Source organism: Eschrichtius robustus, chromosome 4 (genome assembly GCF_028021215.1).
Source record: "Eschrichtius robustus isolate mEscRob2 chromosome 4, mEscRob2.pri, whole genome shotgun sequence".
Taxonomy (NCBI): domain Eukaryota; kingdom Metazoa; phylum Chordata; class Mammalia; order Artiodactyla; family Eschrichtiidae; genus Eschrichtius; species Eschrichtius robustus.
Window position 1 is genome coordinate 86,903,428 of NC_090827.1, and position 25,622 is coordinate 86,929,049.

The 25,622-nt window shown below is 41.0% G+C and overlaps 1 protein-coding gene across 18 annotated transcripts in view; it reads left to right on the top strand.

Moving 5' to 3' along the window:
• APBB2 (amyloid beta precursor protein binding family B member 2) overlaps positions 1–25,622 on the top strand; it is a 365,031-nt gene that overhangs the window by 221,005 nt on the left and 118,404 nt on the right. For 15 of the 18 annotated variants that reach the window (XM_068543063.1, XM_068543057.1, XM_068543046.1 and 12 more), the window contains one exon: positions 24,803–25,011. In XM_068543063.1, the coding sequence (XP_068399164.1) occupies positions 24,803–25,011 (209 nt within the window). The remainder of the gene's footprint in view (positions 1–24,802; positions 25,012–25,622) is intronic. The other 3 variants (XM_068543062.1, XM_068543056.1, XM_068543061.1) reach the window with 1 other exon arrangement.

Genomic DNA, 25,622 nt, shown 5'->3' on the forward strand with positions numbered 1-25,622 from the left:
TCAATAGAAACATGCCGAGCCATGAGAAGACACTTCATAGCCTTGATGTAGGAATTATTAACAGAAACGCTGGTTTGAAAGTTCACCCTTGTGAGGAACTAGTGAGGTATGGAACCATAGAGAACTCTTGGAGGACAGAGGGGCAAATGTATACTTACTGTCTTTGAGAGAGGAAGCTCTCCAATGTTTGACAGTGACAGACCTCTATTTGTGCTGGACTTAAGGTGATGGTTTGCTAGGGACTGGGAGGTTTCCTAGGATTCAGGACTTTCAGTGCTAAAATCAAGAGAGTCCCACGTTTACAAAACAGACTCAGAGAACGAACTTAATGGTTACGAGGGGGGAAGGGTGGGAGGAAGGGATAGTTAGGAAGTTTGGGATCGACATGTACACACTGCTATATTTAAGATGGATAACCAACAAGGACCTACTGTATAGCACAGGGAACTCTGCTCAGTGTTATGTGGCAGCCTGGATGGGAGGGGAGTTTGGGGGGAGAATGGATACATGTATATGTATGGCTGAGTTGCTTTGCTGTGTACCTGCAACCATCACAGCATTGTTAATCAGCTATACCCCAATATAAAATGAAAAGTTTAAAAAAATAAAAATAAAATAAAATGAGAAGAGTTCCAGGAAAACCAGGGCAGTTGGTTACCCTTGCTAGACTGCCCTGCTCATTGTAGGACATTTAGCATCTCTGGCTCCCACCCACCAGTGGTGCCTCCACCCATTGTGAGAATCCCAAACACTCCCATACATTTTCAAATGTCCCCTAGGGGTAGGGACCACTCTGAGTCTAGCCCGAGGCTAGGGAATCTCTAGGGATAACATTATATGTCACTCTGGTCCTCTGGGCAAGACCATTACTGAAGTAAGGTGGATGCAGGAGGCCACCTTCAGTCTTCAAACAAACAAAAATCCAAATGCAGTTGGTTTAAATGCCTTTGGCACAAAAAGGGAGGTAGGGAGAGGTGAAAATGGGTTTTTTTGTTTTTAATTTTAAGATTAGATTTACTGATCTCAACAGATTTTCTAATAGACGATGTTAATCGAAAATCCAGTGCATGTTAAAAAATAAGAAAATTGATTCTATTTATAAACTTTTAGTCAGCTTTTTAGTGTTTGTGGTTCTTATTCACAAATAATTACTAGTTCTCACAGAATTTCAAATTAATTTGTATAGTCATGCAAGATGTCCAACATTTAGATAATTTGGAAGCACCCTGCACCCCCATCCCGTCTCCTTGGAATCAAAGAATCAGTTCCTAATGAGAGTACATCCTTCAGAAGGGATGAGACAGAAGAAAGACAGGTGACCTCTGAAAGGAAGATTTAGGATAATATCAGTAAGTGTAAGAGCAAGATATGTTTTGAAAAATTCCTCACTAATTACAGGACTAGTGTGTAGAACTTAGGTGCACGTTATTATTATATGTAAAGAATATAGATGCTAAAGCATGATTTTATTGATTAAAAACACCCAGCCTGGTTCTATTATTTAAGGGGATTTAAAGAGATTATATCGGGTAACCTTGGTTGAGACACATCTCCTTACATTTCAAAATTGGTCAATGTATTCTTTATTTAAACTGATTGATCTTCATCCTCTCCTTTTAAACATAAGCTTGTTCACAGAGATACAGCCGGAAGTCATGTTGTCATGACAACAGTTACATGCTGGGAAGAAAGACTCTTTCAAATGGCCAGTGATTGCGTTTTTAATCACTGATTTATATCGATAGCAAAACTAAATAGGGATGGAGAATTGGTAATTATGTGTTATTTGGGCTCTATTTTCACGTCTATTACTGATATGTAATTTTTGAACATGTGTTATAATACATAAATTTTGCATTAATACATACAGTGCTATCTCATCTATTTTCTGTCTTGTCAATAATAGTATTCTCAAAACATACGGAGTCTCCTGCTCAAAACTTTCGATAGCGTTTTGTTGCCTGTATAATAAATTCTGAGCTTAAAAATGTGGTTGTATAGGGGCTCTGTGAAAAGTAGCTTCCACCTCACATTCAACTTTCTCTCTCAACGGCATCCTTTGTGGATCCCACACATATATGATCCTTGACTCTGGTTTTCAGGAGCTGAGGGAGATGGGCGTCTCACACTGGAAACTATAATACTAATGTCGACTGAAAGAAAATCCACAGCGTAAAAGCTGTGAGTTGAATTTTATTCCCGGTCTTAGTGAATAATAGGCCAGGAGACAGCCTCTCAGCTAGCTCTGAGTGTACGTATGCTTTTGGCAGGGGAATACGCGCAGTCAAGCATACATCTCAGTAAAAGGTTACTGCAAGTCACGAGGATCAGATATTTCAGTTAATGCTTTTAGTGCTTATGTATGGGAAGATGCAAGAATCGGGGTTCATTAAAAAAATTGTTTTTGGGGACTTCCCTGGTGGTCCAGTGGTTAGGACTCGGCACTTTCACCGCTGTGGCCCTGGGTTCAGTCCCCGGTCAGGGAACTGAATCCCGAAAGCCTCGAGACACAGCCCCAAAAAAAAAAAAAATTTGTTTTTTTTCCCCTGAGATATCTCTAAGCATCTAAGCGGCCTGTTTTTTCCAAAGCACAGAGTGCCTTATCCTGCTTTCGTCTTGAATTCCTTTCAGGGTGTACTGTTTCAGGCAGCAACTGCAGTGGCTAATGACTTAATCCTTGTAGAACTGGATGGTGGGCAACATTCTTTGTTTTACCCTAAGTAGAAGATTGTCCTAAATGATCTCTAAAGGGAGGTGGTAGTGCAGGGAGGAAATGGTTAATTAAAAAAAATGGGTGATTAGGAAAAGTCTCTTGGAGGAATCCACCCTTGAAGGATGACCAGGTTTTAGCGTGGAGGCAATGGAGAAGGGGATTCCAGCCCAGGGGAACAGCACAAGCAAAGGCACAGGGCTGCAGAAATGTATGGCTTGTTGCGAGGCACTGAGTATGCGCCTGGCCTGGGCTGGAAGGGGCATAAGGGAGTGAGAGGGCAGAGGGCGCGGACGGCATTGAAGGGGGCACTGGATGCACTGCCATGCTAAAGGAGGTCGATTTCTTTTGTGCAGGAACAGGAACAGGGAGTGGTTGAAATGGGTGTTCTCTGGGAAGTTACCAGCTGCGGTATGATTAGCAGGAACAGTGTAGTCACCGTAATTGATTATGAACCATTTTCGAATCCAGGTGAGGCTCTTGAGAGCTTGGACTGATGCAGTCTGTTGGGGTTGGCGGCCGTGAGTATGAGAGCGCTGTACCGCTCCAGATTCATTTCCTGAAATGGATAGTTTTGTGTATTGATTAACAGGTACTGGGAGCGTGGGTCCTGGTGTGCGGCCGCCTGCCTTGAATCCCAACTCTGCTGTTACTAGCTCTGGGAACCCAGAGTCAGTGACTTACCCTCTCTAAGCATCATCTATAAAATGGTGATAAGATAACACCAACCTTAAAGGGTTCTCATAAGGAGTAAGTGAGTGGATAAACGTAAAGTGCTTAGAACAGTGCCTGGCACGTGGCAAGCACTTCAAGTAAACATTAATGTGGATGCTGGTGTTGATGAAATGGAAACATGGCTGAGTATTTGGTACTTTTTCATAATTTTTTTAAGCAATCTCAAGAAAATAAGTTATCTGACTCTATTCCTCCCCAAACATCTCAGTCTGCCCCTCTAGAAACACTCACTTCTGGTTAATTTGATGGGTAGTTATTGACCATCCATTATGTGCTGAGCATTGTGCTCAGTGCCAGGGATACAAGGGTGAAAATGCTATGGTCTTGTCATAAAGGAGCCTAGAGGCCTTTAATAGGTGGCCATTGGTCCACACAAAAGAGTGCAGGAAAAAAGAGTCCACATGTGACAAAGGACCGCACATGTCAGAGAGAGAAAACGAGCAAGGGAGAGAGGGGGGATTACTGAACACATAATCTCTAAATTGTCACTGCCAAGGTCATTTTGACTTTAAAAAAGCACCTCCCAGGAGTGGATGCTTAAATCATATATTTGTGCAACTGTATTGATAAATTATATCGGGCTTTTCCAACTGTATCTTATTATTTTAAACCATAGCTTTGGAGTAAGTTGTAGTAGAAATTTCTTTTCCTTTAGTCTAGTTTAGAGGACTGGGCTTAAATTTCTGAAGAGCAGCATTAATCCTAGAGACGTTTTAAAATGAGAGCAGTGGAAGGTTGTGAGTGGTTCAAAATTGTTGGCAATTCCTGACCTAGAATTTTAATATTTAATCCTGAACCGCTTTTATATCCTTCCAGTCAGGGGGCCATATTATGTTTTTCAGGACCTTCCAATTTGAGGCTCCAAAGAAAATTTTTATAGAAAGGATCCCTCTTGTACCCCTGGCTTACTGGAGGCCTCCAGACCGGTGCCATCCACTAGAAATACAATGTGAACCACATATGTAATAGTAAATATTCTAATAACCACATTAAAATAAGGTAAAAGAAACAGGTGAAATTAATTTTAATCGTGTATCTTACTATTTAACCCAGTATATCTGAAATATTGGGACTTCCCTGGTGGCACAGTGGTTAAGACTCTGTGCTCCCAGTGCAAGGGGCCTGGGTTCGATCCCTGGTCAGGGAACTAGATCCCACATGCACGCCACAACTAAGAGTTCACATGCCACAACTAAGGAGCTGGTGAGCTGCAACTAAGGAGCCTTCCTGCCACAACTAAGACCCGGTGCAACCAAATAAACAAATGAATAAAGTAAATAAATAAGCAATCTCATCTTAAAAAAAAATAAAATATTATCATTTTGACATATAATCTGTATAAGAATTATTAATAAGATATTTATATTCTTTTTATTGTGCTGAGTTTTCTGGGTTCGGTGTGTGTTACACTGGCAGCACATCGTCACTCGGACTAACCACATTTCCTGTGCTCAGTAGCCCCACGTGGCTAGTGGCTACCATATTGGACATCACAGCCCTGGAACTTTGGCCTTTTCAGAGCCCTGGGCCACTTCAGTAGCTACCTAAACAGTGGCTGTTATATTCGATGATTTTTCAAAATTAATGTTTTTATTGTTAAGGAAAATATGTAAATGTGGAAAAGTGAGTTTGATTTGGACCTCAGTTGCAGACAGTTAAGTTAATCATAGGCCACAACTCATGATGTATTTTCATCACTGGTCCATATAAAACATCTTGTTTTATGTTCTTACTTAATTACCTCCTGTTTTATTCCCTTACCTCGCTCCTATTCTCTCCACCCATGGGCAACCATACTAATGTGTTTAACGTGTAACTTTCCGTTCAGAAATGTACCTGCAGTGTACATTATTGTTTTTTGTGTGTGTTTTCTTAATTTATTTAAAGGGTGATTTTTCCCCATGTGCTGTGTTTTAGAGATCTATCCATAAGGCTGGGTGGACATTTAATGCATTGTTTCTAACTGCCGCATGGCACTCTGGTGTTTCCCTTTACCCTTGTAGAATGGTGGGCTCGCAGGGTGTGCCCCTTTCCCCAGCACCGTACATAATCTCACAGGGGACACCCTGGCTTGGATCTTCTAGTGGAACCATGTGAGGAGGTGTGAGCTCTACACTTAGTATTGCTGGGTTATAGGGTGTATATTATTTACTTGTTTTGAAAAAAAATGATATCTTTATCTTATTTTTATTGATGGATATACTTTTTTTGAAATGTATTTAATTTATTTATTTATTTTTGGCTGTGTTGGGTCTTTGTTGCTGCGCGAGGGCTTTCTCTAGTTGTGGTGAGCAGGGGCTACTCTTTGTTGCGGTGCATGGGCTTCTCATTGCCCTGTCTTCTCTTGTTGCAGAGCACCAGCTCTAGGCGCGCAGGCTTCAGTAGTTTTGGCACATGGGCTCAGTAGTTGTGGCTCGCGGGCTCTAGAACGCAGGCTCAGTAGTTGTGGCACACAGGCTTAGTTGCTCTGCAGCATGTGGGATCTTCCCGGACCAGGGCTCAAACCCGTGTCCCCTGCATTGGCCGGCGGATTCTTAACCACTGCGCCACCAGGGAAGCCCTGGATATATACTTTTATATAATTTTGTTCAGTGAAAAATACGGCATTGCAAGTGTTTGTTGAATCAGATCCTTTTGACTGGTAAGGTGAATCAAATTGTGGCTTTTTTTTTTTAGGACTCGCTAACCGATTCAATTCTTATAAATGTGTTTATCAAACCGACCCAATGGCCATGAAAGAGGTCAACTTTCCCAGGGTGGCCAGTTGGAATTTGGGCCAAGTGCAAGTAGCCTTTATTCACAATAAGAAAATTTGCAATTCTTGCTCTATCAGCAGAGTAGAATATATGTATTTTTAATGAATTAGTCATCAAAGCAGAAAGTGGAAGAAAAAAAGTTGTTACCCTTAAAGAAAAAATCCCATGAAAAATATACACCGAAAATGCACTCTTTTAAAAGTAATTTATGCTGTTTGTTTCTCCAAAGAGAATTAAACAAAACAAAACAAAAATACAGTGTTTTATTTCACTCAACTCCTCTCCACTCCTGGCTCCATGGTTAGGTACTTTCCACTGTAATATTTTCTAAAGGGAGGGATACATGCTCTCAGTTCATTTATCAAAGTGCACCTGTGACACAGGAAGACACACAAAGTTTGTTTCTACAAGGAAGGAAACACAAACAACTGTCTTGGGTGAAGTTTCCACGTCGTCATACACTTGTCCCCACTGATCTCTGCCTATTTGCCTGCAACAAGGAAGAGTTTGACACAGCATCTGATTCATTTGCTTCCAAAGAGTACTCCTCTGTACCCACTTCTGAGATCTAAGGATCATTTGTGTGTGCTGAGCAGAGTCTTCTCTCAAAAGGCCTTTAGGTTATAGTAATTTCTTTCAGAGAGGAAGTAATGGGGAGAGTCGAGGAGGAAGACGCTTAGAACATATCAGAATTCAAGAACAGACTGACCGTCATTTACAGACGGACACTAGCTACCAGTAGATCTAGAAAGAAGGAGATGGAACTAACCCAGAACACAAACTTTGTACGAATCAGAGTTTTCACAAGTAAGAGGCTTAGATTTTGAGACGAGGAAAAAGAAACCTATTTCTGTAGCATAATAAGTTTGGAATCCTTCCCAGACACCCTGCAGATAAGAAACCCCTAATGCTTCAGGAGCATTTTTCTAGTAGGAAAATAATTTTAGCATACTGCCTGGGATTCATGGCCTAGTGGGTAACCAGTACATTTGTGGGTAAATAAAGACTAGCAAACTGTGATTCTACTTTCTTTTTGGATGTCAGTGCAAAGTAGAACTCAGCTGGGACTCAGGAGGCAGGCAGCTTAGTGGTACAGGCCACAGCCTCATTTTCCCTCCCTCCCTCCCTTCTTCCCTAGCTCCCTTTCTTTCTTCCTCCTTTCCTTCTTTGTCCTCCGCTTTCCTAGAGCTCTCATTCATATTGGTGTTATCTCGGTAGCCTCTGCAGTTTCAGAGGATGAGATATGAGAAAAGGGAGCCACTCCCAGCTATATCCACTTACCTTCAGAAAACTTACATTGCACACCTACTGTGCGTGAGACGTGTTTGCGGTACATCGCAAATGCGGTACATTTAATCGGTTGATTAAAATAAAAAGAGGAACAAGCTTGATCTTGACTTTAAGGAATTTCGATCTGTTTAATTTGTGATTAGTAGCATCTCTATGACACTTTTTCTGATCTTTTTGCTCCTGAGGACCCACAACTTAAACACCAGATAGTTCCTGATCACTAAAGAAATCCTTCTAAACTTTGAGCACTAATTTATTGTTTGAGATTTCTGAGAATAATTATTCTGTTTACTTGTCCTTTCCTGGAATTTTGGCCCAATTACCTAATACTGTCTTATGCTCACTTCTATTACGAGAAGCATAAAAAAATGAGACTTTCTACACGTGCATCCTTGGCAGATGGGATCCACAAATACCCCTGCCTCTTTTCTGCCAGTAGCCTCAGCATCTTTGAAAAACTCAGAGCTCTGTGTACCACTCTTTCATTGCTGGAAAAGAATAACCAAGCTATTGCACAGGTGTGCATCAGCTAATAGGTTTTGCCATTTTGTTTTCCCCTGGAGAATCTTTGCTTTTGTCTCCTGACCTAGAATTGGAAAGAGTAAGGGAGGAGGATGGTATAAATCAAAGAATCAAAAGCCTTGAGTCAAATGAATGGCTGAATGTTGCTTGTGGTTGGTTGCATCCTGATAGATACTTTTTTTGAGGTTTGTGAAAAATTAGGCCCAACACAGTGTCTGCATTTGGTATTTTTTACAAGAGTTGGAGGTGAGGTTAAAATGCTTGGATTGGTGGGGGTGAAAATGAATGAATGAGAACCAAAGAGGTTATATTCCAACAATATGCTGTTTTGGAAAGTGTCGGAGGAGTTGGGAGTCAGGAACCTGGGTTTCTTAACTCAACTCTATAATTTAGATGCCTGTAAGTTTGGTACTGAATATGGGGGTTGCAAAGACAGTCCATTAGAAGCTGTTTCTTTCCTAGGTACTAGGTCTGGAATTCAGTTTCCTGCCATTAGGTGAATGAGTTAGGATCAACTTCAACTGCTAGTAATACAAGACTCTAAAATAACAATGACTTATTACAGTAGAAATGTATTGCCCTTTCACGTAGAAACCTGGCAGTTAACAGTCCACTGATATAGTGGCTCTGTTCCACAAAGACCTCAGGAACCCAAATTCCTTGACCTTACTACTCCAGCATGCCTAGGGTATAGCCAGTGTACTCACGGTCCAAGGCAGCTTGTCTGTTCCAGACAGCAAGAAAAAAATGTGCCTGCCAGCTATTTTATAAGGAAGGCCCTTAGAAGCTGCCATACAATCCTTCTACTTACATCCCAGTAGTTAGAATGTTACCTGCATGCAAGGGAAACTGAGAAATGTATTCTAGATGGCCATGTGTCCAATAAAAAGGAAGAAGACACTGGATATTGATGAACACCTTGTAGTGTCGGCTGCCTTATTTATGAAACCCAAACACCAGGCTTCTCATAGACAAAAGGAAAAGCACAGAATGGTTTGCCCAGTTAACTTTATTATTAAAAAAAAAGTTTACACGTAATTACCTAGTGTACAACATGATTATAATTTGGAACAAGATTACAAAATAAAACCACCTAGATGCAATGTGAAACGATCATCAGTTACTGCCTTTCTACTTCGAGTGCTGTTTACCACATGCTAAGTTCCTCTTAGATTTGGTGCTTAGGAAAAAGTTTCTTTTTTGGTAAACTTCTTTTATTAGATAACTAAAACTTTGTAAATTTTAGGGGCAAGAAATTAAGTTTCTTCTCAACTCCATGGCTCTATTTTCTCATGTTATTTTATTGGTTTCAAATACATTTATATCTTTTATATAAGCTGCTTCAAATTCTCTTTTAATTTAGGTGGAGAATAAATATTTCAGAAGAGTAATAAAAAACAGCTTTTACCCTGATCCTTTTAAATGTGTTTTTAAAAGTTAATCTCAGAAATCTCTCTGAACTCCTCCACCCCATCCATAGCCTAAAAACCCTATTTTACATTTTACATCAAATGTTAAAGCTTGTCCACTAACCACTTAGGCATACTGAACAAATTACTTCAGTTATGCTGATTTTTTTAAGGGCACTTAACCTTTAAAAATACATTTAACAAATAGAATGGTTCCCGAACAAAAATACACTGAGATTTCTCCACAGTCAATGACAACCAGTTTCCCAACCTTGATCAAGTTATATAACGTTGCTGAAATCTGTATCTTAACCTGTAAAATGGGAATAGTATCTCCTCTACCTGTCTTGTAAGATTTTGTGGGATCAAATGAGATTGAATTAGTTACAGGACTTTGAAAATTCCATAGTGCTCTAGAAGTGCATGCTCTTGTTCTTGTATCAGAAACAAAATATACACATTTTAATCTATGGGAGTATAGTTCTATATGCTCCCACACACCGATTTTGACTTTAGAAAAGATGGCATCCACTTCCACTTGCGCTTTTAACATGCTGATAAAAGGCCAAATTGTAGTTGGTTGTTGAATACTTTGTTGATTTCCTAGATTCTCCATAATCATCTTTTGTCCTAATACTTAATGTAGATGAGAAGGCAAGTCCTCTCATGTCACTGTGTAGAATAATAATGACCTTGAAGTTGGTCTAGGCAGCCCCTAGAATAGCTTCCACCTTGTTATCAGTGCTATTGTGTACCAGCCTGAGGAGGACCACAGCTCTTAAGAGAAAAGTGTATTGAAGACCCTGCCAAAATAGTGGAAAAGAAAACAGGCTTTATTTAATATACTCTCAAACCTGTCTACCTTGAAAGAGTATGGTGCCAGTAGTAATTGTATCTGTGTAATTGCATGGAAGCTAAAGAAAGATTGCTGCCCGAGGTGGCATTTTGTCTTTTCTCCAACTGCTCACTGTGAAAGAATAATCAAATGAGGAAGATGTGTGGTTGGTTGACTGCAGACATGGCAGCTGGACACGTTCTCTGAATGATGTTGTACAGTTGCTTAATCTCCATATGATTATAGGTCTTCCTGTTACACGGTGTTTAGGCACTAAATACCTAAACTTGAAAGCAAAGAATATTAGGGCTGACTTGTTGATCATCCTGCCAAACCTGAATAATCCCGTCTGGTATTGAACAGGATGCATTGCTGCCATTCAGTTAGTTGAGTGGTACAGTCAGACAACTGGAGGAAAAAGTAATAAACCTGCCTAGCAATTTTATATAAATATGTTGCAACCTTTACTTTTTAAAATCACCAACAAGTTGCTGATTCAAGAGCATGGCCACCTGCACCCATTCTCCATTTTTTATTGTGAATAGACTTTTGAATTTTGGAGATTGGTTGGCTTCAACACAGGTGTTTCCCAGCACGTCTTAGAAAAACAAGATTGAGGTTATTGAAATGGTCTGTAGCTTTCTTAAAGTACTATTCTCCATTCAAGTTCTAAGGTTTTATTTTTACTTTTTTTGGAGGGGAGGGAAGACTTTAAGCCTGCGGCTTCTCAATAGTGATTGTAAATTATGCTACTTTGTACTTTGTGCACGCTCTAAAAGGAAATAGTGTTTTAGGTTATATTTCATATCTTAAATTTTAGTATCTCCTTTTATAACTTGTAAGAAAATGCATGTTTTACTGTGTGTTTCGAATGAGACCTTATTATGATATTTAAAATATTCTGCAGCCAGGTCATATGATTAACTTCAGTTATATGTATGTATAGGTATGGATGTATGATTGGAAATTTACAAATACCAATTTTTCCCCCTGGATAATTTTTAGTGGCTTACATTTCATGCTCTTTAGTTTTTAAATTTGTCTTTGCAGAGTCCCCCTGACTCTGTTTTGATTTTGGTTAACAGTCTGTGAACAGAGAGGCATAATTTCCCTTTTATTTTCCACCATCATTGGATCAGTTCCTATTTACATACTTTCTTCTTCTTTTTTTTTTTTTTTTAATATTTATTTATTTATTTTGGCTGCACCAGGTCTTAGTTGAGGCATGCTGGATCTTTAGATATGCCATGTGGGTTCCTTAGTTGTGGCATGCATGTGGCATCTAGTTCTCTGACCAGGGATTGAACCCGGACCCTCTGCATTGGGAGTGCAGAGTCTTATCCACTGGATCACCAGGGAAGTCCCCACATACTTCCTTGAGGACATAAGGTAGAGCAGAAGCAGTCTCAAAAGAAGGATGTCTTAAATTATAAAGCAGACTTCATAAACTATTTTGTTCTGATTTCATTTCTGCTTCTTTAATGGCTCAACTGCATGACATAAAGCAGCCACATGCTGATTTTTTTTTGGGGGGGGGGCTGTGTTGGGTCTTCATTCCTACGCGCGGGCTTTCTCTAGTTGTGGTGAGCAGGGGCTACTCTTCATTGCAGTGCATGGGCTTCTCATTGTGGTGGCTTCTCTTGTTGCAGAGCACAGGCACTAGGCGCGTGGGCTCAGTAGTTGTGGCTCGAGGGCTCAGTAGTTGTGGCTCATGGGCTCTGGAGTGCGGGCTCAGTAGTTGTGGCTCACGGGCTCTGGAGTGCAGGCTTAGTAGTTGTGGTGCACGGGCTTAGTTGCTCCGCGGCATGTGGGATCTTCCCAGACCAGGGCTCGAACCCGTGTCCCCTGCATTGGCAGATGGATTCTTAATCACTGCGCCACCAGGGAAGCCCACACATGCTTATTAAAGAGGTGCCACAAACTCAGACCAGTGGGTCCTCATGTGATATGTTGTTTCTGAATTGATATGTAAGTGACCACTGTTCTCATCTACTTTTCTTGATCTAAATAAAAACTACCTTTTTAGTAAAAACACATTTGGTGATTGCAAACTCTCAGAAATCTTAGTTTTTCAATGAAATGCACTATGGTTGAAGCCATTTCAAAAATGTTTGTATTACATAGTATTTTCCCCCAAAGCCATATTTGAATGAAGTAATGAATAGCGAATAGTAACAGACATTTACTGAGTGATTGTTACATGCCTGGCTTTGTGCTGGGCACTCTGTTCCACATCAACTGTATGGCACAGAAGCTGTCATCAGTTCTGTCATAGTAAGCAGACAGGCCATTAGAAATTAAGCTGTTTGTCTGAGGTCACACAGCTAGCCAGCATTGGAGCTGAGATTCAAGGCTGTCCGCTGTCTCCACAGCTCCTGCCTGCGATAGTAATGTGGCCCTGAAACAAATTTAATAGAGTAAGTCCAGCAAAAGCTATGTCCCCAGTGAGTTTAAATTAAGAAATATTGTGTTGATCTTATGCCAAAACACTTGATAAAAATACACAAAGTATACAGTATTGCCAGGCCCAAATTTAAGAACCATTTAAATAGTGAGTTCTTGGAACATTTACTCAAGAATCTTTAACAGAGCTTGGTTCAAGATGGCGGAGTAGAAGGATGTACGCTCACTTCCTCTTGGGAGAGCACCGGAATCACAGCTAACTGCTGAACAGTCATCGACAGGAAGACACTGGAACTCACCCCACATCCAAAGACAAAGGAGAAGCCGCACTGAGACGGTAGGAGGGGCGCAATCACAGTAAAATCAAATCCCATAACTGCTGGGTGGGTGACGCACAAACTGGAGAGCACTTATACCACAGAAGTCCACCCACTGGAGTGAAGGTTCTGAGCACCACGTCAGGCTTCCCAACCTGGGGGTCCGGCAACAGGAGGAGGAATTCCTAGAAAATCAGACTTTGAAGGTTAGAGGGATTTTACTGCAGGACTTCAACAGGAACGGGGGGAACAGAGACTCCACTCTTGGAGGGCACACGCAAAGTAGTGTGCGTATCAGGACCCAGGGGAAGGAGCAGTGACCCTATCGGAGCCTGAACCAGACCTACCTGCTAGTGTTGGAGGGTCTCCTGCAGAGGCGGGGCGTGGCTGTGGCTCACCGTGGGGACAAGGACACTGGCAGCAGAAGTTCTGGGAAGTAATCCTTGGCATGAGCCCTCCCAGAGTCTGCCATTAGCCCCACCAAAGAGCTGGGTAGACTCCAGTGCTGGGTCGCCTCAGGCCAAACAACCAACACAAGGGAACCCAGCCCCACCCATCAGCAGACAAGCGGATTAAAGTTTTACTGAGCTCTGCCTACCAGAGCAACAGTCAGCTCTACCCACCACCAGTCCCTCCCATCAGGAAGCTTGCACAAGCCTCTTAGATAGCCTCATCCACCAGAGGGCAGACAGCAGAAGCAAGAACTACAATCCTGCAGCCTGTGGAACAAAAATCACATTCACAGAAAGACAGACAGAATGAAAAGGCAGAGGACTTTGTACCAGATGAAAGAACAAGATAAAACCCCAGAAAAACAACTGAATGAAGTGGAGATAGGCAACCTTCCAGAAAAAGAATTCAGAATAATGATAGAGAAGATGATCTAGAACCTCGGAAAAAGAATGGAGGCAAAGATCGAGAAGATGCAAGAAATGTTTAACGAAGACCTAGAAGAATTAAAGAACAAACACCAGAAGAATTAAAGAAGAAACAAACAGAGATGAACAGTACAATAACTGAAATGAAAAATACACTAGAAGGAATCCGTAGCAGAATAACTGAGGCAGAAGAAAAGATAAGTGACCTGGAAGACAGAATGGTGGAATTCACTGCGGCGGAAAAGAATAAAGAAAAAAGAATGAAAAGAAATGAAGACAACCTAGGAGACCTCTGGGACAACATTAAATGCAACAACATTTGCATTATAGAGGTCCCAGAAGGAAAAGAGAGAGAGAAAGGACCCGAGAAAATATTTGAAGAGATTATAGTCGAAAACTTCCCTAACATAGGAAAGGAAATAGCCACCCAAGTCCAGGAAGCGAAAAGTCCCAGGCAGGGTAAACCCAAGGAGAAACACGCCGAGACACATAGTAATCAAATTGGCAAAAATTAAAGGCAAAGAAAAATTATTGAAAGCAACAAGGGAAAAACAACAAATAACATACAAGGGAACTCCCATAAGGTTAACAGCTGATTTCTCAGCAGAAACTCTACAAGCCAGAAGGGAGTGGCACAATATATGTAAAGTGATGAAAGGGAAGAACCTACAACCAAGATTACTCTACCCGGCAAGGATCTCATTCAGATTGGATGGAGAAATCAAAAGCTTTACAGACAAGCAAAAGCTAAGAGAATTCAGCACCACCAAACCAGCTCTGTAACAAATGCTAAGGGAACTTCTCTAAGTGGGAAACACAAGAGAAGAAAAGGACCTACAAAAACAAACCAATGACAATTAAGAAAATGGTAATAGAAACATTCATATCGATAATTACCTTAAACGTGAATGGATTAAATGCTCCAACCAAAAGACACAGGCTTACTGAATGGATACAAAAACAAGACCCATATATATGCTGTCTACAAGAGACCCACTTCAGACCTAGGGACACATACAGACTGAAAGTGAGGGGATGGGAAAAGATATTCCATGCAAATGGAAATCAAAAGAAAGCTGGAGTAGCTATACTCATCTCAGATAAAATAGACTTTAAAATAAAGACTGTTACAAGAGACAAGGAAGGACACTACATAATGATCAAGGGATCAATCCAAGAAGAAGATATAACAATTATAAATATATATGCACCCAACATAGGAGCACCTCAATACATAAGGCAACTGCTAACAGCTATAAAAGAGGAAATCGACAATAACACAATAATAGTGGGGGACTTTAACACCTCACTTCCACCAATGGACAGATCATCCAGACAGAAAATGAATAAGGAAACACAAGCTTTAAATGACACAACAGACCAGATAGATTTAATTGATATCTATAGGACATTCCATCCAAAAACAGCAGATTACACGTTCTTCTCAAGTGCACCCAGAACATTCTCCAGGATTGATCAAATCTTGGGTCACAAATCAAGCCTCGGTAAATTTAAGAAAATTGAAATCATATCAAGGATCTTTTCCAACCACAATGCTATGAGATTAGAAATCAGTTACAGGGAAAAAAAACATAAAAAACACAAACACATGGAGGCTAAACAATACATTACTGAATAACCAAGAGATGACTGAAGAAATCAAAGAGGAAATCAAAAAATATCTAGAGACAAATTAGAATGAAAACACGACGATCCCAAACCTGTGGGATGCAGCAAAAGCAGTTCTAAGAGGGAGGTTTATAGCAATACAAGCCTACCTCAAGAAACTAGAAAAATCTCAAACTATCTAACCTTACACCTAAAGGAACTAGAGAAAGAAGAACAAACAAAACCCAAAGTTAGTAGAAGGAAAGAAATCATAAAAATCAGAGCAGAAATAAATGAAATAGAAACAAAGAAAACGATAGCAAAGATCAATAAAACTAAAAGCTGGTTCTTTGAGAAGATAAACAAAATTGGTAAACCTTTAGCCAGACTCATCAAGAAAAAGAGGGAGAGGATTCAAATCAATAAAATTAGAAATGAAAAAGGAGAAGTTACAATGGACACCACAGAAATACAAAGCATCCTAAGAGACTACTACAAGCAACTCTGTGCAAATAAAGTGGACAACCTGGAAGAAATGGACAAATTCTTAGAAAGGTATAACCTTCCAAGACTGAACCAGGAAGAAATAGAAATATGAACAGACCAATCACAAGTAATGAAATTGAAACTGTGATTAAAAATCTTCCAATGAACAAAAGTCTGGGACCAGGTGGCTTCACAGGTGAATTCTATCAAACATTTAGAGAAGAGCTAACACCCATCCTTCTCAAACTCTTCCAAAAAATTGCAGAGGAAGGAACACTCCCAAACTCATTCTATGAGGCCACCATCACCCTGATACCAAAACCAGACAAAGATACTACAAAAAAAGAAAATTACAGACCAATATCACTGATGAATATAGATACAAAAATCCTCAGCAAAATACTAGCAAACAGAATCCAACAACCCATTAAAAGGATCATACACCATGATCAAGTGGGATTTATCCCAGGGATGCAAGGATTCTTCAATATATGCAAATCAATCAATGGTGTGATACACCATATTAACAAATTGAAGAATAAAAACCATATGATCGTCTCAATAGATGCAGAAAAAGCTTTTGACAAAATTCAACACCCATTTATGATAAACTCTCCAGAAAGTGGGTATAGAGGGGACCTACCTCAACACAATAAAGGCCATATATGACAAACCCACAGCAAACATCATTCTCAATGTTGAAAAACTGAAAGCATTTCCTCTAAGATCAGGAACAAGACAAGGATGTCCACTCTCACCACTATTATTCAACATAGTTTTGGAAGTCCTAGCCATGGCAATCAGAGAAGAAAAAGAAATAAAAGGAATACAAATTGGAAAAGAAGAAGTAAAACTGTCACTGTTTGCAGATGACATGATACTATACATAGAGGATCCTAAAGATGCCACCAGAAAACTACTAGAGGTAATCAATGAATTTAGTAAAGTTGCAGGATACAAAATTAATGCACAGAAATCTCTTGGATTCCAATACACTAACAACAAAAGATCAGAAAGAGAAATTAAGCAAACAATCCCATTCACCATTGCAACAAAAAGAATAAAATACCTAGGAATAAACCTACGTAAGGAGGTAAAAGACCTGTACTCAGAAAACTATAAGACACTGATGCAAGAAATCAAAGATGACACAAACAGATGGAGAGATATACCATGTTCTTGGATTAGAAGTATCAATATTGTGAAAATGACTATACTACCCAAAGCAATCTACAGATTCAATGCAATCCCTATCAAAATACCAATAGCATTTTTTACAGAACTAGAACAAAAAGTCGTAAAATTTGTATGGAGACACAAAAGACCCGAAAAGCCAAAGCAGTCTTGAGGGAAAAAAATGGAGCTGGAAGAATCAGACTCCCTGACTTCAGACTATACTACAAACTACAGTAATCAAGACAATATGGTACTGACACAAAAACAGAAATATAGTTCAATGGAACAGGATAGAAAGCTCAGAGATACACCCATGCACCTATGGTCAACTAATCTATGACAAAGGAGGCAAGGATATACAGTGGAGAAAAAGACAGTCTCTTCAATAAGTGGTGCTTGGAAAACTGGACAGCTACATGTAAAAGAATGAAATTAGGACACTCCCTAACACCATACACAAAAATAAACTCAAAATGCATTAGAGACCTAAATGTAAGACCAGACACTATAAAACTCTTAGAGGACAACATAGGAAGAACACTGTTTGACATAAATCACAACAAGATCTTTTTTGATCCACCTCCTAGAGTAATGGAAATAAAAACAAAAATAAACAAATGGGACCTAATGAAACGTAAAAGCTTTTGCCAAGCAAAGGAAACTACAAACAAGACAAAAAGACAACCCTCAGAATGGGAGAAAATATTTGCAAACAAATCAACGGACAAAGGATTAATCTCCAAAATATATAAACAGCTCATGCAGCTCAATATTAAAAAACAACCCAATCCAAAAATGGGCAGAAGACCTAAATAGACATTTCTCCAAAGAAGACATACAGATGGCCAAGAAGCACATGAAAAGCTGCTCAACATCACTAATTATTAGAGAAATGCAAATCAAAACTACAGTGAGGTATCACCTTGCACCAGTTAGAATGGGCATCATCAGAAAATCTACAAACAGCAAATGCTGGAGAGGGTGTGGAGAAAAGGGAACCCTCTTGCGCTGTTGGTGGGAATGTAAATTGATACAGCCACTGTGGAGAACAGTATGGAGGTTCCTTACAAAACTAAAAATAGAATTACCATATGACCCAGCAATCCCACTACTGGGCATATGCCCAGAGAAAACCATAATTCAAAAAGACACGTGCACCCCAATGTTCATTGCAGCACTATTTACAATAGCCAGGTCATGGAAGCAACCGAAATGCCCATATACAGACGAATGGATAAAGAAGATGTGGTACATATATACAGTGGAATATTACTCAGCCATAAAAAGGAATGAAATTGGGTCATTTGTAGAGACGTGGATGGACCTAGAGACTGTTATACAGAGTGAAGTAAGTCAGAAAGAGAAAAACAAATACCGTATATTAACGCATATATGTGGAACCTAGAAAAATGTTACAGATGAACTGGTTTGCAGGGCAGAAATAGAGACACAGATGTAGAGAACAAACGTATGGACACCAAGGGGGGAAAGTGCCGGGGTGGGGGGTGGTGGTGGTGGTGTGATGAATTGGGAGATTGGGTTTGACATGTATACACTAATATGTATAAAATAGATAACTAATAAGAACCTGCTATATAAAAAAATAAATTAAAAAAAATTCAAAGAAAAAAAAAGAATCTTTAACAGAAAAATCCTCAGTTACAAATAACTATGTATTTCAGGGACACTAAATATCTTAATGTTAATTTTTTTAAAGGAAAATAGGGAAAAAGAGTTGGAAAATCAACACTCCCAAAACTGTTAAGAGGTTTATTACAGCTGTAAAAAGAATGCAACCACAGGAAAGCTCAAGTGAGTACAGTGTGTAATTTTTCTGAGGCTGTGATAGACACTTCAGGGTCCCAAATATGCCCTGCAAATAAATATCAAGAAATAACAGGGGCCCTGAAACTGTTTTAGGTCAGCTTTCCTCCCCTCTGTCTGGCAGGCCAGCGGGTCAGATTTCTGAGAGCTCACAGATTTTGGACATTTGGGGCTCATTCCCTTGTTTCCACAGTCATTGTTTTTGCCAGTTCCTTTGACTGCGGACAGTTTCACCCTGGGTTCTGAACAGCCTCTGTATGCTGCCTGGAACCCTCAGCAAACCTATAATAAATGATCCAGACCTGGAGTCCTGGCTCCACGCTCTTGTCTTCAGAAGTCGGTGGTGAAGCTGGAGGGAATGAAGAGCCTTCTTGCTGTTTTCTGACAAGGAAGTTCTAGGTCCAGAAAAAATAAAGGGACTAAGTAGTGAGTTAGGAAAGAAGAGAGAGAGGCAAAGGAAGCAGACCACCAGTGACCGGAGAAAGTGTTTTAAAGCTAAATTCAGGTAGTTTGGATTAGTCTGGCTCCCTCTGGAATAACAGTGCTCAAAAGAGAAGCCAGCAGTAGCTGCAGCTAAGACTTCCGAAGAGAGAGGTTTTTCTTCTCTAAGAATGGGAGCATTGTGCAGATTACTCTTCTGATTTTGAAAACACAGACCACACAAGAGCTTCAAGAGCTTGCCTTTGCATAGAGGGTGAATCCTTAGCCCTTATGGCCTTAAATCTTATCCTAGACCACTCACATCTCATTCAGTGACTTTCTGTTGTAATGACACAACAGGCTCTTCCCTGCCACATGGCCTTTGCACTTGCTGTTCCGTCTTCCAGGAGTGCTGTTCTCTTGTCTCTTCCCAAGGCTGGTGCCCCTTCTAGTTTAGGGTGACATTGTTCCTTCCTCAGACCATCCTATCCAAATAGCCCACCGTATCCCCAGACACAATTGATCCCATTATACCTGAATTGCCTCTTTTATTCATTACTGTATTCTCAGCTTCTAGAATAGTGCTTGGAATGTATTGGAGGCCCTCAATGCAAGAGAATGAATGAATAAATGGGTGAATAAATGAAAGAATGATTGAATATAATTCACATTTTTTATTCTCTGGAGCCAGCAGTTAGATGGAGTTTGGTGGAAAAGATTAATTACCTTTTCTGTTTTCCTAGGCCAATGGTTCTTAAAAGTGTGGTCCCAAAACCAGCAGCAAGAAATCAGCACCACCTGGGAACTGTTATAAATGCAGATTCTCAGGCCCCGCCCCAGAGCAACTGAGTCAGAACCTTGGCGGGGGGGTGGGGGTAGTACCCAGCGATGTGTGTTCTAGCAGATCTCCAGGTGACTGTGAACCTTGAGAACGACTGCCCCAGTTCACGGATGCTGGGCCCGGGTCTATCTGATGAACTCTGCACCCCCCAGCCCTAGAACAATGCCTGGCACAGAGCAGACAGGAAATATTTGTTGAATGAGTTAATGTCTCCTCTTTCCTCACAAGGTGCTCACCCGCTGCCGTGCACACGGAAGGCACTGGGTATACAACTCTCAAGGAAGGGAGTGAGTGCCATTAAGAGGACCAGGGGGAGGCCTCTTGTGCTCTACACTGCAGACGTTGCCAAATTTAGAATCCCAGCTCACCCATCCCTCCTTCCTGTGGCCTCCGGAGCAAGAGGGGAGATTTCCAGCTGCTGCTAGACGCTAATTCATTTTCATTTGACCCTGCCGTTCCTGCAAGTGAGCCCAGGGGAGAGGGTGATGAGAGGCAGGCTTGCTTCACACACAGACCCCACCAGGGAGGAGAGCAGGAGAGAAGTGGTAGAGGTGGAGCCAGGCCGGCAGCGGCACCGGCGCCCAAGGCGGCTGGAAAGGGCGGGTCCTTGCTGCTCATAGACGGGCTCCTTGTTTCTATGCCAAGTATTGCTCTTGGCCCAAGAGGCTCCCAGCACAAGAGAGACTTTCTGGGGCTCTCAGCCTTGCTATTTTTACACTCCGACTTCCAGGCCCTGCTTCTGGAACAAAACTGCAAACGACAACGTGGGCCACAGAGCCACTTAGAAAGGATATCTATAGCTTTCTGCTCTTACCACTGAACCGTGTTCCCTTTCCCTCTTCTCCTTGAAGGCGCCTTCAGCAAGATGCAGTGATGCAGTGATGCAGTGATGACATGACAGGAGACCATAAAGCTTCTTAGCTGTGAGATCCTGTAGGGAAGGGAGGAGGGAGAAATAGGTGGGATCTCAGTCTCTGCTGTGTGCCTGGGTGTGGAATATGATCCTCGAGTTTCCAGTGGGAGAGGCTGCAGATCCATGGACCAGCTGAAGTGGCTGCCTGGGTTTACTGGATGCAGAATTAGGGAGGGAGACACAGAAGGGAGGACCCTATGCAAAGCATGTATTGGAAGTGTCCTTGCATGGATGTACCTAGTCTCCAGGGCACATCTTGGTGCCCTCACTCACCAACTCTGTAACCTTGGTCAGGTCAGCTGGTCGGTTTCATAGCCTCAGACTTGAAGCCATTGTGTCCTTTCTTATGTGCCCCCCCCCACCCTGGCCCCTGCCCCGTTTATACACCTTCTAAATTCCCCCAAGCTGACCACAACTGATTTTTCTCAGATCTCTGAAAAAGTAACATCCATTTCTACGTAGGGGCATAGTTTACCCCCTTGGCTTTAAACCAAACTGCCGTCCTCTCTGAGCCTTAGAAATGCGATAACCACAGTGTGTCCTTCATAGGGCAGCAATGGACACTCCACGAGTTCCTGCAATAAAGAAGCAATAAAGCAGCTGGGTATTTCAGCCCACAGCCCACATCAACTTCCCTGTTACTTTTACTGTAAATAACAGCACAGTTGTTAACAGCTCCTGAGATCCTCATGGCAGCATTAAGAGAACTTGGGTTTAAGCCTTGAAAGGCCCGGCTTCTTGTCTTGGCTGGCTATTATTCCCACTCTTACCTTCTGGTGGGATTGATGTGAGCATTCAACTAATCCCTGTTTTCAAGGAAAATCATGCATACAAGACCAATATTTAAAACAGATAAAAATGTTGCTGCAACAGTCAAAAGACTCTGGACAGGCCTGGAATTCCACCTACCTGCACCACTGTCCTTCTCCCCAATTTGATAACATTTGAAAACCACTGACCTGTTGAATAAGGTCCAGGGTACTTATTTAAATGTGTACATAGTTTTATGTAGGAAAACAAAGCATATTGGGGCTTTGAAGATTGAACAAAATGAAGTGTAATGGCACTGAGGTGCCTCAGAAGGCATATTTCTTGCTGTTCCTGTGGAACCTATCAATAAAAAAAAGAAACAAAATCTCACCTCTAGCCCAGGACTCTTTCCAGTTTATCGTATTGTATTTCTTTTTGTCCATAACAACATTCACATATGCCTTCAAGGGAAGTAGACATGCTCTTAACTAGAAGCTAGTATCCCCGAGCCTTGTGAAGTTGCTCTGTTTTATGAAATTACACAGAACTGATTTCTTCAGAATTCTTCTTTTGCTAAGCGCCAAGTTCAATTCCCATCATTCAGGACTTCATTCACTTATTTCTCCCTCCTTCTTTGTGCATTCTTCCTTCTTATCTTCCTTTCTTCCGTCTACCCATCTGTCTATCCATCCATCCACCATCTATCCTCCATTCATCCAGCTCATTGTAATTGAACACCTGCCATGCTAGGTGTTGGAAATATGATGGTGAACATGACAGAGATAATGTCTGCTTGCCCTCACGGGGCTTACATTCCTTACAACCAGGGTAGGGTGATGTGGAAGGGATTCTATAAATGATTCTGAACTGCTGATAATATTGTAGATGTGCCCACCTCACTTCCTCCATCGTCATCATCTCATCATCACCAATTTTTAGCAACAGAATAACCCCCCTTGTAATTTTTATTCCAACAAAATCTCACCAGAAATTCAAAATATAAACCAAATATAAGTGAATGGGTCTGGTTGAAACAGAACAGACCACTTTCTGCCATGCAGCCCAAGGCCCCTCTCAACCACTTTGGAAAGCCACACCTGAAGACTGCTGACCTTGGTCTCTGCCCTTGGTCTGATGTGATTTCATATTCTCATAGTGGTATGTAGCTATTCTTCATGTATGCTAATGTCCCAGCTGTAGAGACAACGGGGATACGTGTGTAAATTCAGGCCCTCAGACCTTAAAAACAACAGAAACGGTAACTAGCATCCTCTTTATGTCCTTTTAGTTTCCATCTCGAGCTTGTTGTCTGTGAGCTGCTAGAATTGGACAAGGGAACACCCTTGGTAGGGTTTTCTCCAACTTAATACCAAGACCTGTGTGTTTTACCTTTCCCATCCCAGTTGAAATATTTAAAACAAAATAACAGCAGAAACAACCGTCTCACCCCCTAAAACGGAGACAGGACAGAGGAGTGTATGCACGTGTTTGTTTCGAGTTGTTTCTGAAAGATTTGGGTAACTTGAAATTATTTAATCATGCTTAATTTCCTGTAGGGGGAGGGGAAATTTCCATCATAATTTGAGACAAGTGGCAGTTTTGCCTCTGGCAGATTTAAATGAGAAAAGTGAATGCTGGGATGCTAAACAACCGCATGAATGCACATCTGTGCCCATAGCCTTAATCAACTACTTTGTTTGGTTTCTTTTTTTCTTCTTGCTGCTGTAGCAGCCTCAGTGACGCCAGCCCACATGATGCAGTGACATTTGCTGAGAGCAAGGCCCACGTACTTTCTCATTTAAATTGCTGTAACGGCTCCAGCCTCTTGTGAATGACCACATAGAAAAGGACCTCATCCTTAGAATGAAGTGATCCCCAGATTTAGAGCACAAGTTTATTAAGTTTTTCTACCTATGTATGTTGATAATAGCCGCCTGCGATTCCTCCATTATGCCTCCCTCTCTATGGATTTCTTACTCTGCTTCCTCATGTCTCTCCTCTGTTCTCTAGCACCTTAATCCATTTCATACTCAACTCAAAGAAGGCCAAAAATGAGATTTTTAAAAACAAATAGTTATCCAGTAAATTAATAAAATATTGATATAAGCCAGGGGTGACTGAAATTGCCCAGTAGATGTATTTTATTTCCCACACACACACACATACAGTTCTTAAAAAATTATTTTTTGCATTTAAATGCCTTTGGACTTTGCACATGCTTACCAGTTTGCCACAGTCCTCACCATTCTCTATTGTATCCCACACCTGTCCTCCTTCATGCATTTATATTACTGGCCAGTTTTTAGAGTCAGTCTGGTTCCTTTTCGAATTCCAAGGCGTTTTCAGTCTGCCCTCCTTGGGAATCTTCTGTGTGCAGTTTAGAATTCTAGAGTATTACAAACGACATGGCTACTTTGTAGATGTTTACAATCAAATGGGAGGAGTTGTTAAAGCAAATGAAAGGTATAAATCCAGTACTCATAAATCCAGTAACGCATCCAGAAAGCAGTTAAAAAACATTAGAGTTGTACTCATTGCTGGGAATGATATATGATCCCAGACAGTAAATCTTACAAATGTACAAAGGGATACAGTAGGTTTTGTGTGTAACCTTGCAAATTTTGCTTGGGTAGTTGATTCTGACTAATGGAGCTTTAGCCTGTTCGTTCATAGGGTCCTTGGAGCTGTAAGATGACTTGATAATGGGTCCTTTATATCCATGTTCTCAAGTGTCAACCTTCCAGTTCTTTCCATGTTTCTTTCCGTATTCCCGCTCTTTCCATACTTCGTGTCCATAGGATGGCTTTAGTTCTCATTTGGGCTATGGACACATCTGCCTGTGGAATTCTCCTGACTGTTGGTAGTAAAATTGGAAGACTGTAATTGTTTCCTCTTTTAATAAAACCCTCTCTTTTTTTCCATTTTCCAGCAGATATATGGACTGATCACTCCTTTCAGACTGATCCGGATTTGCCACCTGGTTGGAAAAGAATCAGTGACATCGCTGGGACCTATTATTGGCACATACCAACAGGGACGACTCAGTGGGAACGCCCTGTCTCCATCCCAGCAGATCTTCAGGGTTCTAGGAAAGGGTCCCTTAGTTCTGTAACGCCATCTCCCACCCCAGAGAACGAGGTAAAATGGAGTGTCTTTTTGATGGCTTAGTAGAGTGGATGTAACTTGTGATTTCTCTTTAGACTCATTGCTTCTGCCCCAACAGGTCATCAAGGTAAGCTTTTGATTTTCATGCATGTTGCATTTGAAACCGAAATGCTTCCTCTTAGTGTATAGTGTTAATACCATCTTTCAGGGATGTTTTCATTTTTTTAATGGCTTTTGGTCTCTTGAAACACCATTTCAGGTACAGAAAGTAAGAGAGGCTGATTAATGAGAAGTGGTTAAGATTCCCTGGGGCTCACTGAGGCAGTAATTTACTCTGTAGGTGCTGTGCATGGTGCTGGTTCCATAAAATATTTACACACAGAAGAATGTCTCTTGGCCAGATGTGTTATAATTACTGCATATCTTATTAATATCCGTGGGCTCATTTGACTGCATGGAGAGAATGTCTGCAGGAATAACCCTTGAGAGCCCTTAAATGCTTAATTTCTAATAAAAAAAAAAAAAAAGAGGATCTGCTTATTTAGCAGAAGTGACATTGTTTTAGAAATAATTAGCAGTATAAATTTGTTCTGTCCCTGAGGATGAAATCTGATGTTTAAACAAAGAATGAGGCATTAAAAAAT